This window comes from Hevea brasiliensis, chromosome 18, assembly GCF_030052815.1.
Source record: "Hevea brasiliensis isolate MT/VB/25A 57/8 chromosome 18, ASM3005281v1, whole genome shotgun sequence".
NCBI classification, from domain to species: Eukaryota; Viridiplantae; Streptophyta; class Magnoliopsida; order Malpighiales; family Euphorbiaceae; genus Hevea; species Hevea brasiliensis.
In genome coordinates, this window is record NC_079510.1 from 35854475 (window position 1) to 35872509 (window position 18035).

The 18035-nt window shown below is 26.5% G+C and overlaps 1 protein-coding gene across 1 annotated transcript; it reads right to left on the reverse strand.

The window, feature by feature from the left end:
• Window positions 1–5908: 5908 nt before the first annotated feature.
• LOC131169235 (germin-like protein subfamily 1 member 13) lies at window positions 5909–7137 on the reverse strand. Its single transcript, XM_058140816.1, has 2 exons — window positions 6958–7137; window positions 5909–6613 (listed from the first exon to the last, which is right to left on the reverse strand). Exons 1-2 carry the CDS (start codon window positions 7079–7081, stop codon window positions 6042–6044), a joined length of 696 nt encoding a protein of 231 aa, XP_057996799.1. The 5' UTR covers window positions 7082–7137; the 3' UTR covers window positions 5909–6041.
• Between the last annotated feature and the right edge of the window lie 10898 nt (window positions 7138–18035).

The window sequence follows — 18035 nt, forward strand, 5'->3', positions numbered from 1 at the left end:
CCCAACCTGCAAATGGGTTTAAAACACACTTCTATATCTACCAACCATACACTCACAACTCAATCACATCACACAGCCCCTCCTGGGCCCATTCAAACAGTCATCAATCACAATATGTAAATTTACAGTTTAGTCCTTATAATTGATCATTTTTGCAAAAACTATCCAAATAAGCTCTAAAAATTCTAAAACTTTGCCCCGCGGTCCTTAGCAATATTACTAAGCTAATGCAAAAAGAATCATAATTTTCTGAGCTACCATGAATATTTTATGGATTTTAAATCCCATTTAAGCACTAGAAAATTATGAAAAAGCAAGGTTCGGGTTTACCTATGCCGATTCCAATCTTAGGAACGCGCTCGGGGCATCTGACAAAGGTGGGGTAGCCAAAATCTCGATCCAATTCCAAGACTTTTTAGGTAGCCAGTATATCTGGCCGGAAATTCACAGATACGGACAACTATCGAGTTTTCGCGAATTGAAGGTACCTACACGAAGCCCACAACACAGGGGTTAGTATAAAATTTTTACGAAATTTTTTAAGCTCATTTAATGCTCGGAAAAATACTACGAAGTTCCGTGGGACTCACCGAAAAACGATATCGGAATTAAATCCAAACTCATCATTCTTTTCGTAGTATCAAAATTTACATGTCCAAATCTACCATGCCAAAATGTATCACATTCAACATTAGTAATGTATAAAAGAAAAAGCGCATTAATAGAAGAAGGCATTACATTCAACTTATAAAGTCCATCAACCAAATAACCTTTACCAATAAAATTACCATGTTTACTAATAACAACTTTATTGGAACTAAGAACAAGTTTAAAACCATGCTGATCTAACAAAGATGCACTAATTAAATTTTTCCTAGTAGAAGGAACATGAAAGACTCCATCTAATACAAGAAAATTTCCAGAAGACAATTCCAGTTTTATTTGGCCTTCTCCTAAAACTTGAGCCTCACTCCCATTCCCCATTCTCACAGATCTTTTGATACCTGATATGAATCAAAATAATTTTTATCAGCACACACATGAACATTAGCCCCAGAGTCTATCCACCACTCATTTGAAAAAATTATATTGGACTCTAGGTTAGAGACAAAGTACCTGTGAGATGGGGATTGGGAGCTATCTTCAATGGTCACTACATTAGCTTGTGGTTTTTGACTAGAAGGTGCCTTATTGTTTTGACCATGATGCTTGAAGCAATTTTTGGCAACATGGTTGGTCTTTTCACAAACCCAACATTTTACACCCTTTTTCTGATTAAAATTGTTACCTTTTATTTTATTATTGTTGTTCCCATTAAAATTCTTTTTTGATGCAACCTTCTTTAAACTCTTAGATTTTGGTTTGCGAAAATTTTCAACATGTGCCTTGGCTTGAAATTCAATTTTTTGATTTTGGGGTTGTGCAAGACGATGCGTATCTTTAATTCTCAAAGAGACAAGCAATTCATCAAAAGTGAAATTTTCACATTTCTGTTTCAAACTTCTGGCAAAATCGGACCATAAAGGTGATAATTTTTTAATAAGAGATGTAACCAAAATAAAATCATCAATTGAAACATCTTTTATTTTCATGTAAAAAATAATGTTTTCAAAATCATGAATTTGGACCCCAGAACATACTTTATCTGTTAAACGGATAAAACGAAAGGTCAAGTCACTTCCTTGCCTGGCAATTCCTCATCCGCATGCCTTAAAGGTAGTGGAAACTGACGCATCTGACATCGGGTACGGAGGCATCTTAAAACAAAAAATAGATGGCAAAGAAACCCTAGTCAGATTTACCAGTGGAATTTGGACAGGACCTAGAGTTAATTACTCTACGGTTAAAAAAGAGATCTTATCTATAGTTCTCTGTGTACAAAAATTTGAATCTGATTTATTGAATCAGAAATTCCTTATAAGGGTTGAATGCAAAAGTGCAAAAGAAATATTACTGAAAGATGTTAAAAACATTGCATCTAAACAGATCTTTGCTAGATGGCAAGCCATCTTATCAGTATTTGATTTTGATATAGAGTTCATAAAAGGAGAAACAAACTCGTTGCCTGATTTTCTAACTCGTGAATTTCTTACAGGACATGAGTTCAAAGGCATCGATAACTCCTTCAAAGCGAGCTCATGAAGCTTCACCTTCGTCACCTAAAATGGTAGACAAACTTCGAGAAGATGCTTATGCTATCAGCATCAAGGCTAATAACGCCAAAGAGGTTAACTATCCCTACGTTCCAATCAGTTATTGTTTCCTTATGCCAATGGATAAAAAACACAAGGAACTGAAGCCTTATGAGGTAGCAAATTTCTACACAGAACATCATACAGTGAATCCTTATTTACCAAAGGACTACACTTATTACCAAGCTATTTTAGCAGAGACTGATTCAGTGGTCTTTTCTCCAACAGAAAGGTCCGCTAATGAGTGGGCATTTAGCAAATTTATCATCAAAAGGATTATATCCTATGATGAATGGGGAGATTCTCTCTTCAAACAGAAAGAATTAAATTTCGAAAAGCCCAAATATTTTAATTATTTTGATTATATGCAAGCCTGGACTGGTGCCTTAATTTATGAAAATAGGCAAAGGAAATTCAGCTGGTTCATGCAGTTCCAGTTGGATAAAGAGCTGTTTGAATTCCCTTCGTGGTTTTACGAATGGTTCTTTAACTGGGGAATATTTCCCATAGCTCTACCTAATAAGGTAAGAGAAATCTTTGAGTAGTTCACTGACTCAAACAAATCCTTAAAGGATCCAAGATTAATGTTCACTATCCTGTACAAAGTTCCCTGGATAGTTCGTTGGGATTATATTATCTCAAAGAAAAAAATGAAAAAATTTAATGAGTTTTCCACAGACCATGTGCCCTGGTTAACTCGAAGAATCCTTATCAAGTGGTGGGATAAATGTGATTTCTTTGAATCACCATCTGTTTATTCCTCCAGAGGATTAATTCACCTGGCTAAAAGGCCATCACTTCCTAGTCCTTCAGTCTCATCAAATCTGTCAGACTTATTCAAAGACCTACTCAAATCAGTGCCGAAAGATGAGCTTTGCCGACAACTTTTTAGCGCACTATCAGAAGACGACAAAGAAGCCAGCTCAAAAGTTGCCAGCTCAAAAGCAAAAGATGCTGCAGAGTGCTCCAAGTCCCGTCAAAAGGACGATAGCAAAAGCGGCACTGAAATGGAAGGACAGTACTGGGAAGACAGCCAAGACCCTTATGACCTGTAAAGGGTGTGAAAGATTCCTCTCAGCTATAAAAGTAGCTTCTGCCAGCCGTCCATTATCTCCTGTCTGCCATTTAAAGTGACGCATGCAATGACGATTGAAGATTCCTTCTAACTTCTATAAGAAGGCCTCCCGACTTGCTTAACAAGCAGAGATAGAAAGAAGATAGAATAAAATAAGTTTTCTTTAACTTCCTTTGTAAAACTCTAAATTTCTGTATCATGTTCTAAATTGTTCTAAGAGTGTACTGTTTTCATATCAATAAAATATATGGTTTTTTCTTCATCTCAATCTTCTTTTCCAAAGTTAGAAAAAGAATTAGATGTTTTAATAGATCAAGCAAAAGAGTTGAACCAAGAATTTGAAACACTATCCCAAAACACTGTGGATCTTCTTGGACAACCATCCGGTAAGTACGACTATTGGGTTTACTATTCACCTCCGCCTTCTGCAAAAATTCCATTATCCGCAATTAAATCCACTGGTTGGAACAACGACTGTAGCACTGTAAGTATCACTATTCATTACTGTTTATTTGTAGCACTGTAAGCATTATACTATTCATACTACTATTCTAAGTATGCTCTGCACTTGCCCTTAAAGGGATCCTGTGCATCAGAAAACTGTTTATGTCTACTTATATTAATCGTCTTTTATTCTATTTACGTTGTCTTGATTTAACAAGTAGAAGAGAAGTAGAATTACTTAGACAAGCTCTAGTAGAAAACGGTAATGATTTGTGTAATTATCATGTTGAAACCCATAATGAATTTTGTGATTGTAGAGAACATCAAAGATTATTAGTATTATTTAGAGTCATTATAAGTCTTTTAGATATTTGGCTTAATAATAATAATTTTTAAATATTAAGTTTCTCATCATGTCTGTTTAGTAGTATATCGGCTGGAAACTACTAATCGCTTGAGCCCTTCACTGGTGGAAGGTAGAGCAACCTGTAGCCACAACGCCACGTACTACTAATATGTGAATTAATGTGGATGATTTGCATTGCAATTCTGATGGGTTTGAGTTGAGTTATTCGTTGCTGAAAATGGAACCCATGAATGTTGCTTTTGAATGTAACATTTTCATCAATGACAACCCAAAACCAATCCCAAGGACCTGGAGAATTGTTAAATTCCATGTTTTACTTTCACTAACTTATTATTATAAACTTATGTTGAATGCTATTCAACTAAGAAAACAAGCTTTAGTTTTGTCATCGGCTTGCTCACAAATCTTCTGTTAGCAAATAAAAGAGAAAGTAGTACTTTTAAAAGACCTTTTCTTTAGAGATTAAAATTTTATAAAAATTTAATTTAATTATTTTTTTTTATTAATTTGCATATTTAAAATGAAAGAATTTAATTTTTTAATTTTTTAAAATATTTTTAAATATGCAAATTAATAAAAAAATTAATTAAATTAAATTTTTATAAAATTTTAATTTTTTATTTTTTAAAAATATTTTTTAAAATAATAAAAATAAAAAAATAATTATATAAAATTAAAGATTTATTTTAAACGAAGTAAAATCAGAATACCTCCCTCACAGCGAATGGGTTCCACAATTTGAAGTGGAACTTTTTAAATATGCAAATTAATAAAAAAAAATAATTAAATTAAATTTTTATAAAATTTTAATTTTTTATTTTTTAAAAATATTTTTTAAAATAATAAAAATAAAAAATAATTATATAAAATTAAAGATTTATTTTAAGCGAGGGAAATCAGAATACCTGCCCTTACAGCAAATGGGTTCCACAATTTGAAGTGGAACTGGTTAATCTGTATGTTTTGAGGATGGCGTGAGAATTACACCTTATGCAACGCACGAATGGGCTTAAAACTGTTCGGCCCATTGGAATTTAATTTTTTTTATATTAATTTACAATTAAGTCCTTAAGATATAGAGAAATTCACAATTTAGTTCTTGGCTAACTTTTGTGTAACAATTTAATCCTAAATTTAAATTCTATTAACAAATTAGTTCCTATTATTAATTACATGTCAATTTAAAATAATTTAGTCCATACTTTTTGTTTTAATAACAAAACAGTCTCAACATCTAAATTTTACATTGAAGTAATTATATATTTTATATTTAAATAAATATATAAAATTATTTTAAAATAATGTATATAATCAGACTCATTTATTTTACATGCAGATTATATATTTATTATGTTGATATCGCATATCATTTATTCATTATCGCATGTTGTGAAGGCTTAAAATTTTAATGAATAACTAAACATAGAATTTTAGTCTGAGAATGAAATTATATATATATATATATGAAAGTAAATAAACATATTTATCTTTTGAAAATAGACATGATTAATGTGCTATTTAATTATTTTTTGTATTGATCACTGACGTTTTTATAAGAATTTTATAATTACATTCATTGTCAAATTGTGATTAATAAATCTTATATGTTTTTATTACCTAATGGTCACAATCATAGATTAAAAAAACGTGTTATATTAGAGGGAGATGTGCATGTATGATTATTTTTTGTTTTATCCGGTCGTTCATCAGATCTTTCCTATATAAACCCGACTTAAAGTGATGCATGTATAATTATTATAAATAACATGTATATATATTAAGAGAGAGACAAAGAGAGAGAAAATCAACTGAACTTATTGAGAGAAGCAATAGGCATATCTTATTATCTTTATTATGCATCAATACATTGGAAGATGAATACAAACAACATGAATCTTCCTTTTTATTTATTATAATGAATAGTGATCAAATGACCTAAATGATGATATTTGCTTGAATATATTCAAGAATAGCTGTTAAGATCTGATGGATTCACCCATTCTTGTCTCTGAAGTTTGGTAAGTAAATCCTTGTCAAGATGGAATGCTCTTGTTAGGACATCAGGATTAATGGATGGGCTAGCTCCAAAAACTGTATTTGCTGTTGTCACAACTCCTGGATTTTGACTGTTGAATGCTGCTATGGCAACTGCAGGATTTTTTCCAACATTCAACTGGAAGTGAATGAGCCCAAATGGAAATACAAAAACATCTCCGGCTTTGAGAACTTTAGCAAAAACACGATGATCAGGATTGGATGTGATAAAACCAGCATACAAGGTTCCTTCCAAGACAGTTAAGATCTCTGAAGCTCGAGGGTGATGGTGGGGTGGGTTTAGTCCACCATTTGCTTCATAATAGATACGATCAATGGATAGGCCATTAGTATTAAGTCCTGGTATCGAATCCACAGTCAATAGGTTGGTATGTGCTCCAAGTTGTTTGGAAGTTTCGCTGGCAATATTAAGCCCAGAATAGAAGAAATCATCTGCTGTGACATGGTCTGGGTCTTTGCAAAATTTTCCATTCACGAACACTGCATGAAAGAAATGTAATCATTAGCACAATTTTATTACCATTAATGCATGTAACCATTAATGCATGTAACCGTCATATGCACAACAAATATATTTTAATTATAAATTATGATAAATTCTATTTAATTATGATGGAATTCATATGAGACTCATCATAGATTATAATCCACATGATTACGATGAAAATCACATGAGACCTATCATAATCGATTACTATAACAAAATTTCAAGAAAATGAAAATAACAAAATTTCAAGAAAATGAAAATAAATTTGAAAATCCGCCCAAAAAAAGTACTCAATTAATAGTAGTAATAAAAGGAAATAGCATAAGCGGTTGCATACCACCAGAGCTAGCATCATCAGTTGCCACACAGAAGTCCTGGAGAGGGCTAGGGTCATAAGCAATGGCAAATGAGGAAGCCAAAGCCAAGAAAGCAAGAGCTACGAGGAAATTAGAAACTTTCATTATGTTTGCTGGGAAGCTTAGAATTCTTAGATGAGTTTTGTTTTTGTAAGGGATGAGAAATCTTGCATGGGATGCTTGGGTATTTATAGATGAGGATTTTTAGCTAGGGTGACCAGAGAAAATTCAAGAATTAATCAAACAAGGAAGGTTTTTCAAATTTGTAATCTTAATCTGAAGGTCAATTATGCAATTTGCATAGAATACATCTTCATGACATCATGCATGTGGCTTAGATTAATTGGCCTCAGATATTGTGTTCGTTGAGGTTGACCTTTTAAGTTGGCCAACCTTTCTTTCATATTATTATTTTTTTTTTACTTCAATTCCAAAAAAATTTTAAAAATAACTTTCATAATTTAAACTACCAAAAATAATATTTTTGAATCTAGTTATTTAGTGTCCATAATTATTTATACTAGTTGAATTTAGCATATTATAATTAGTATCAGAGTCATCTTGAATTATAAAATTATGTGATGTTGTAATCTGCAAAGAAAAAATTATTATCCATAAAGACTGAGGTGTAATTGTCTAGACAGCATTGAGTGACTTAATAATTATACTTAATACAATATCAGCAAAGATTGTGATTGGCATATCATGAATTTAAAAGGGTGGGATTGTGAGACCCTTGTCCTAAATAATGAATAAAGGAAAGGTTAAAATATTGATATATTATATAATAACTTTAACTATTAAAAATAATTTGAGTTAATTATTTTAAGTTAAATATTTATTCATACCTAATTGTATAAGGAAAAGAAGAGAAAATAAATATAATAAAATTTATTTTTTAATATTATTTAAATATATTATTCGAATATATATAAGAAATAATTTTAATATAAAAAATATTTATTTTTCTTGAATTTTAAGACAAATATTTTAGATTAATTACAAAGACTTGAAGTTTTTTTTTTTTTTTTCTTTTTTTCTTTTTCCTCACCTCTCGTTTGAAGTCCAAATTCTATGTTTTCTTGATTCAATCAGGGGGTTAAAATTTAGTAAAAAATTTACTTAAATTTAATTTATTATAAATTCGATATATAAATATGTGAGTCATATTTTTTTAATATATAAATTTCATCATATAAAATATGTGTTGAATTTATAATAAATTAAATATAAATAAAATTTTTTTACATTATTTTAATTAAATTAATAAAATATTATACACCAATTGATAATAAGGGATAAATACAGAAAAATATTAATTATAAATGATTACCATTTTGTATGCAAGACGTGAAATTCTAATTCTGCTTCCTGATTTTAGCGGTGAGCATTCAATTTAAATCAAACTGAACTGAATTAAATTATAAAAATCAAATTACATATTTTAGAAATCAAACCAAACCGAATCGAAAAAGATGAAAAATTGAATTGAACCGAACCGCTATATTTCAGTTCAGTTCTATTCAAATCGATCGGTTTTTATTTTTGATTAATGTTTTAATTTAGATTTGATTTTCAAGTTATTTTGTCTAATTTTAACTTTGGTTTAAACCTAATAACCATTAATCAATGAAATTAAACAATTTATATATATATAATTAAATATAATTCATACATTTTTCATAAAAATAAATCAATTTTAAAATCAATTCGATTCGATTTGATATTATTTGAATATAAAATTACTATTCAATTCGGTTCGGTTTAACTGATTTTTTTTCTCTTCAAAACCGAACCGAAATAATCGAAATCTTTATAATATAAAATCGAACTGAATCGATTAAAATGTAAAATCGAACTGATTGAATCGAATTTATTCGATTCAGTTCGATTTTTCAGTTTGAACCGAAATCTGCTCACCCCTACCTGATTCTATCAAATCGTCATTTTCAATAAATATATATATGTACGAACTGAATAATTTCTGAAAGAAATTAAAAAAAAAAAAAAAAAGAAAGGGAAGTGGAAGAACTAAACTTGAAAGCCATGAAGTCGTGATGGGGAATCAATTAGTGTTATGAGGAATCGTAAGTAGTTGTGAGAGGTCTAGACTTCCTGGTAGGGTTTTCATCCAAATATTCTTTGGGACCTTATAATTCCCATCTTTTCCAAAAGTAAAACACTTTTTTTCCACATATTCTTCTTCAATTTCATAAAACAATTCTACAATTGAGTGTGTTTGGCTTTTAACTTATCTTATGAAAATCATTTTATAAGTACTTAGTACTTATAAATATTTAGTATTTATAAGTTAATTTGAGCTAACAAGTGTTTAAAATTTTAAATAGTTATTTGTTGATTAAAATATTTATAATTAATATATTTAATAAAAAATAGCTTATAAGTATATTTATTATTAAAATGACTAAAAAATATATTAAATGAAATTTATAATAAACTTTTAAAAATTAAATAAAGATAATATAGTAAAATATTATATCAAATTAACTTATAAATGCAGAGCTTATAAGCATCAAAATAAAAAGTTATATCCCAAATTTATTTTTTTACAAACTGATTTAATTATTTTATAAGTTAAGATAATCACCCTCTTCAATATTTATTTTTTTTTTAATAATCTTAACAGGACTTTTATTAGCTTATGTAATTATGTAATTGATAAGTGATAAAAAGAAAATGATCTTAAGAAAGCCTTTATTGGCCTAACTCACAATTAAATTTTAGCTTATATAATTTTAAAATGAATTAGACCTAACTCACCTTTAAAAGTTAACTCAAATAAAAAGATTTTCCGAGTCATTATAACGGCATATATATTACTCGCACACTTAACCGATGTAAAATATTTAACACATCCTCTTACGCCCAAAGCTAAAAAGCGTGAAACACTGACAAAACCTTTAGAGATAAAGTTAAATGCTCAATTTTGAGGGGGCAAAGATAAAAGTTATAAATATAATTGAAATATGTTCTATTAAATTTTAAAAAAATTAAATATTATTCATTTAAAATTATATATTTAAAATTTTACTAGTTAATTATTTTGTTAAAATTTAAATTTATAAAATAAAAATAATACAGAATCAATGATAAAAATTATTTTTTAATAAATATTATGAAAATATTTTTCACATAATATATATAAATTTATTTAAATTTTAAATAAATAATTTAAAATAGTCATAAATAAAAAAAATAAAAAGCCACTTTTAAATTTTTTGAGAGGCATCTGGGGCTGGGGGAGGCTGTGGCCCTCTCTAGTCTCCAAGTGGCTCTGCCACTAGAAACGGTTGGGAAGCTTTGATATTATTATAAGAAAATTGATCATATCTAAATCATTTTTAAAATAATGTTTAGTATAAATAGATTTTATAAAATTTTGTTAAATTTTATAAAATTTATTTATGAATCTAAAATTTTAGCATTTGATTTAAATGAAAATTTATTTAAATTTATTTAATAATTAATTTCATAAAATTTATTATAATTAAATTAAATTTCATCAAAATTAATAAAATTTATAAATAAATTTTAAATTTAAAATCATATATATTCAAAGTGATAAAATTATCCTTTTATTATATATTATTTTATTTTATTTTAAACGCAAAATTCATTTCATTTAAAATGAATTTCACATTTAACATAAACTATACAAAATAAAGAAATTTATTTGTAAATGAATTATATCATGAAATTTATTTGTAAATGAAATAAATTTATCATAAAATTAAATCACACAGAATCTAAAAGTTAATTTAAAGAGAGAATTGTCAAAACCTTTATTAAAAACATATTTTTCCAAGTATCTAACGAGTGTGAATTACTTAATTACGAGAGTCAAAATTAATCAATTTATGAGAAATTGGTATATGTGATTAATCGGTTGAAATTGATATAAGAATAGCCGATTTTTTAAAATATCATATTAGCCAATTCATCCATTAAAGACATATAGATGAAATATCAGGATTAATTTGTCATCATAATCGATATGATAATTAAAGATTTTCAATACTAAATAAGAGTTTTTCAATACCTCATAATAAATCATAAAACATTCAAATAAATATAGATCATGATTACATTATCCAACATAAATCACTCTTAATGTAACACAAGTATTATATAATCATAAATCATAGGAATACTAAATAAGTTTTAATAAGTCATTGGGACACTGAATGATAAAGGTTACGGTACTCGCAAAAATTATTATATTCAAACTCGATTAATATTTTTAAAATCTAAATTTTATCTTAAACTCGATTAAAATTAATTTTCAACTATCAGAATTTATTTTAAAATTTATTTTATTACTCAAAAAACACCTGAATCTGATTAATTTTATATATTTTAATTAATAATTTGCATAAAAATTATTTTGGTTAATAATTTATATTTTAAAAATTTAATAATTCTATAAAATATTTAAAATTCATTTTATATAAAATAAAAAAAATAAAAATATATATTTTATATTTAATTAAGTATTTATATAAACAGATTTGGATAATGGATACTCAATATGTAAAACCTGAATCTGACTTGAACCCGTCACAGATATTATTCTTCAAACTCGAATTTATCTCAAACCCGATTATATGCTACCCAAATTCTTCTTATTAGGATTTGATCAAATTAGATGCCCATAAAAATCTTACTCGTTGCCATCTCTACACTCAACACATGCACTTAGGCATATACTCAATCAGCAACATTTTGTCCATAAGAAGGTAATATATTATTTTTCTTGCGTAGAATGGTCTGCTGCGGATTGAAACACAAGTTATACAGTGAAACACATCTATTAAATATATAAATTCTATAAGTTTATATATTGATTTCTTAATAAATCAAATTTAGACAAAAAATTTAATAAAGAATATGTAGATTCTATTTTTTTTATTAGACAAATAATACATTTTTTAATTTACGTATTTTAAAATTTAAATGTAATATTTAAATTCAAAATGAAAACCTAAATTTATAAATCCAAACGCATTCAATGTGTCCCAAAGAATATTGCTTTTTGGTCCATACCAATTAGAATCACATACCCCTTGTTTTTCTATTAAATTATAAATAATTTAGTTATTTTGGGAGCAATTAAATGAGATTCAGTGGGTTAATTCAATTGGTAATGAAGTTATCTGTGTCTTATTAATTAGTATTTATTTTAATAAAAGAGTATTGTATAAATAACAATTTTAAATATTATAAAAAAAGTTTATTACTAAAAATATTTAAAAAAAAAACTCAATCACTATGTATACAACTAGAGAATTGCCCGTGCTAATACATATTACTATTAATAATTTTAATTTATGTATTTTTCTAATTTTAATATATATAATATTTTATTTTTTTATTACTTTTATCTCACATTTAACAAAAATTTCATAATAAAAATAATTAAAATTTATTTATATATAATATAGACATAAATATATTAATTAATATATATTAATATGTTATCTATTTACTATAGTATTAATAAGATAACTATTAAATAATCTATAACCTACATATAATAGAAAATGTCACGTGATAATATTATAAAAAATGATATTACGTGTCAGACTTTTAGAAATACCTTTTTATTTTTAATATACATATATTCAAAATATTTTAACTGTAAAATACTAGAAAATAAAATAAGGCATATTTCTTAAAATTTTATTTAGTGGAATTTATGAAGCAATTAAATATATGTTATATGAAAATTAATTTGTGAAATTAATCTTTAATTTAATAAGAAAAATGTTAAAATTTATTTTTGCTTTATGTCACAATCAAGTACGGATTAAAAGTGATTGGAGGGCTTCATCTCATCTCATCTCTCATGCAAGGAACTTTACCTCAATTATAGTACGAAAAAGCAAATGAACAGAAAAAACAAATATATTAAAGTGAAAAAGAAAAAAAAAAGAATAAAAATAAAGTAGTATAGTGAATAAAATGATGAGAGGTGTGTTGGTTGTCTTAGTGACAATTCTTCATAAAAGTTTATTCACACTTCATTTATGTTGTACCTCAATTACCTCTTTGCCCTTCATTTCATTTTCTCTAACCTGAGAATATTTAATTTTTTTTCCCTTTTCTTTTTAGTTTAAAGAAAGGTGAGAGAGCAAAAACTTGATGAAAATGATAGAAATATACTTTGTAAACCCTTTTGTGTGAGCCAATCAGAGTAGTTGGATTAATCTTTTTCTACTTTTTTAAAGTGCAAATAGTAGAAATATTATAGAAAAATAAATTTAATCTAACTTCACCTCAAAAGTTAGCTCAAAGGGAAAAAGTTTACCTAAATTTTATATTATAACACAAATACTTTATCTCAAATCAATGTAGAATAATACACTCCCTTACACTCAAATATAAATATTCAGAGTGTGAAATTTACAGGCAAATAAATCTTTGGGTGGCTTAATATTGAAGTAAAATAAATTTAAATACTATATAGAGAAAATAAGTTGAGTCTAATTCTACCGTAAAAAAATTAGTTTAAAAGAAGAAAATTTACTTAAATCTTATAAATATAGTATAAATACTTTATCTCAAATCAATCAGAACAATAAATATGTTGAGATTGAATCTTTTTATTTAGCTATTTTAATATTATTATTTATTTTTATGAAGGAAAAAGAAAGAGAACTATAGCTCGGTATGTCTTTATTGAATTAAAAAAAAAACTTCATACATAACAAATATTTTTATAAAAAGAGAAAATAATTTATATTTTAATATGTATATTTAATAAAAAATTAAATAAATGAAGACTCGAACCTCACTTCACCAGGTAAATCATATGTTTTCAATAAACTATATATATATATATATATATATATATATATAAAAGAAATTTCTTTAAGAATTTGGTATGTGTAAGGTATCTAAACAAATTTAATAAAAGAAAGGAGAAAAAAAAGATAATATTCTTATCCAAAGCATGTGGGCCTCTCTGTAACTTGAGCCTCTAACAACATGCCAAGTCGTGCGCATTTATTTATTTATTTATTTTCCTTTCCAGAAGATGAACCGACCAAATTTCAATTTGCATAAGCATAACTAAACCAACTGGGATTTAAAATTTTTTTTTTTTTTAACAATGGAAAAGTAATTTAAAAAATTCACTCAGTCCGCGTTGGCGTGCCGACTATTGCCGCGTGCAGGCGTTACAGGGGTAAATCCACCGACACCTGAAGACCTGTTACTTTTACTGTAAAAAAAATGTTGGGTGATATGTGGAGATTTAATAGTTTGCCACGTGTGATACTGCACAGGGAAGACTTGAGTCTAGGAGCCCACCAGCGTCGGCGCATGAGCTCAAACGGTTAGGGAACGTCGAAACGGTTAACTACTAATTGGATCAACTACCAAGACAATGACCAATAGGAGAGTACCACGCACATAACGCGTGTACACGTTTACTAGTGTCAGAGAAAACCGAAAAAGTACGCGCGATTAGCGTTGTGGATAACCAAAAACCAATAGTTCGCAGACCCGTGGCTTTCATTCCTCCAATTGAACCGGAGGAATTATACAATTTTTTTTTCTTTTTTTCTGAGGCATCCTAAAAGCGTTTCGGACGGCAGAAAGAGCAAATCTTAATATTAAAACAAGGCATTATGAATTAATTTTAAAGATAATTATTCATTCGATTATCAATAATTTTTTTTGATCAAGAAGATTATTAATAATTAGCCTATGCCAAGGGTCACATATAAAATGTTTAGCATTGAGTTTTAAAAAAAAAATTATTTTTTAAATAAAAATATCATTTTATATGTCGTAAAAAAAATAATTTAAAAAAATTATTTTATTATAATATTTTTATAATTAAAATTTATTAAATTTAATTTTTAATTATTTTTTAATACTCTCTAACCAGCGTATCTAAAAAATTAATTTTCTTAACGATTGTTATAACATCAATGCCAAATAAATCTATAGTGCAGTTCATGCTATTTTGCTTTTATTCTCTATGTATTAATATATATATATATATATATATATATATATATATATATAATTATATATAATTTAAAATTTTATTAAAATTAAATAAAATTTAATATATAATATTTTTTTAATGTAGGAGAAAGAAAAGCAAAACTGGAGGAACTATATCATATATAATCATTTAAATAAATTCGACCCTTCAACATCATATCTAAAAAAAGTCTTAAATCCAATCCAACCTAATCCAAATCCATCCTGATTTTGCTCCATGATATACGGCATTCAAAAATTCTAGTGTATATTTAATCAATGGCGGTACTAGGGGTGGCAAGCAGGGCCACTGCCACCCCAGCTAAAAAAATTTTTCAAAGAGCTTATAAATATTCATTCTTATATGATTCATTCTGCATCTAGTTGTACTCATGGTTTAATTCAAATTTTTTCCTTTTTAATATTTAAATTTAATTATTGTCAAATCTTAATTTATCACGTTTTATAATTTAAATTCTTAATTAATTATATATATATATATATAAGCTCAAGTTCTAAAGACTGAAAACTCAATTTTCTTTTATATCTAATACTATTCTCTATTTTATTTCTTTTTCCTTTTCATTCTATTTTATAATTAAAATTGATAATTTCATTTATAGGATTTTTATTAACTTTGATATTTAGTATGGATATATTTATTTTGGTAATTATATTTATGTATAAATTATGAACTTATAAAGTCATTATTTTATAATTTGAATAGTGAACTAATAAGATTTTAAGTTAATATGAGTAAAAATAAAATTATTAATGCGTATTTTATGAAAAGAAAATTTTAAAATTTGAGAGTTATTTTTTCCGCTTCGATTTAAAATGATTGTTATTTTTTCATAAGAAAAAAAAATTATAAATTCGCCTCCTCCCAAATATCAATCTCTAGTTCCTCCACTGTATTTAATATAGAGTAATGCTACATGACTCAACTATATATATGCCTCATCTGTTCCATCTCTCTCTTTCTCTCTCTCTCTTTATATATATATATATATATATATATATATAATTTAAACTCTAAAATTTCAAAACCTTAAATTCTAAAAATTTAAACCCCAAACCCAAATATTCTAAATTCAAAAATTTTAAAGCCTAAATCCTAAACTAAGTTTTGAGCTCTAAAACTCTAAACCCTAAACTCTAATATTCTAAACCCAAATATTATAAATTAAAAATTCTAAACCATAAACCCTGAATTAAGTTTTAATTTCTAAAATTCTAAACCTTAATTTTAAAACCCTGAATCTAAACAGCTGAATCTAAACCTAAATTTAAAAAAAAAAAAGTTAGGTGAGACAAAGTTGAAAGTTGAGTCATTTAACATTTTTCTTTAATATAAACTTAAACTCAAATGAGAACGAGTTTAACAATCGTTAGATTAAATATTTATATTATAATGTATATAGAATTAATTAAAGTATATATATAAAGTGTACGAATTTATATATAAATATTTCAAACTCTCTATATTCACACCCAAGATTTTAAAATACACATTAAAATTCATGTTAACTTGAAGAAGCTTGAAAGTACAGAATTTTAAGTATTGAACTACCATATGCAATTAAAAAAAATTAATTTCAAGTTAGTGCAATTTATAAATGAATTTATTTATTTTCTATTATCAGATTTTAAATTTTAAATTTCTTAATTTTAATATTAACCACTCAGAGAAGATAATATATGAAATCGATGGTGGGTAGTAACAGTCAGAGGCAAAAGCACATGGGTTTGCTGAGCAAATGACCATAGATAGAGTGAGCTTGAGGCAATGCCTTGCCAGTGGATTAAAGAAAGATCTCATTCACAGCACTATTACTACACGTATACACATACGTGTCATTGGTAGTTAATTAGTTGTTAGTTTTCAAATTACAAGGTCTTGAACTAATTAATATTAGTGGCATTAATAGATTCTCTTAAGACAATGTTCATCGCATTTAATTAAATTGTTTATCTCTACAGGCACAATGCTCTCATTTATGTTCTTATTTGCTTTTTTTTTTTTAATTTAAAATACTTTTCCTTTACGAATACAATCTAATATAACATTAAACTCATATAAGAACGATTTAATAATAGTTAAATTAAATATTTTTATTAAAATTTATATAAAATTAATTAAAATATATATAATAAATATACGAATCTAAATACAAATATTTGATCTAGTGATTATTAAACTCATTTTCATATGAATTCAATTTTTTTTTATAGTCACACCCTTTAAAATAGTGAATATGGAAAATTTTTACATATCTTTCAATATATACTATAATTAATACATTCAACTAATAAGAAATCAGTATGTTTTGTTGCATTGTGGGTGTAATTCACTATATCTTTTATAAATTTAATGAGTGTATATATGTAAAAACAAGTAAAAATAAGTAGATGAATATAATATAATTAAAAAAAGTAGAGCGGTGTTTTCACGCTTATTCTTTTTATTTGTACTTTATTTTAGCCTATGGGCTATATTGGGTTGCTTTATATTTTCTTGTATTTAAAAATAATAGATTAGCGTCGAGACAATGAAAAGAGTATGCAGATAAGAGAATGAAATTTTTTTTTTTGTAGAGTTTAAACAATTTAAAGAGAGTAATGAGAAGATGGAATTATTGCAATTGCATGCAGTGAAGATAATAGTTGTTTTAAGAAAAATGTTTATAATAACAAGAAAAAGTCAAAATATCAATTAAAAGATGACTAATTAATGAATTTTTCTTGTTTATTCCATATTTGTTCATTGTTCAAAGAATTGATTTAATGCGATAGACGAAAATAAAGAAGAGTGCGTAAAATAAACCAATAATGAAAAGATAGGGTTAAAGGGATTAGTAGATTAAAAATTAAATTATAGGATGAAAATGTAAAGACACTTAATAAATTGAGGGGTGGTCTTAAATCTAAAAGAAACTTGATTTCCTTAACTAAATTCGATTATTTGGGTTGTGAGTATTTTATTTAAGGTGGAACAATGAGAATTAATCAATGTGCTATTGTAATTATAAAATGTGAGAAA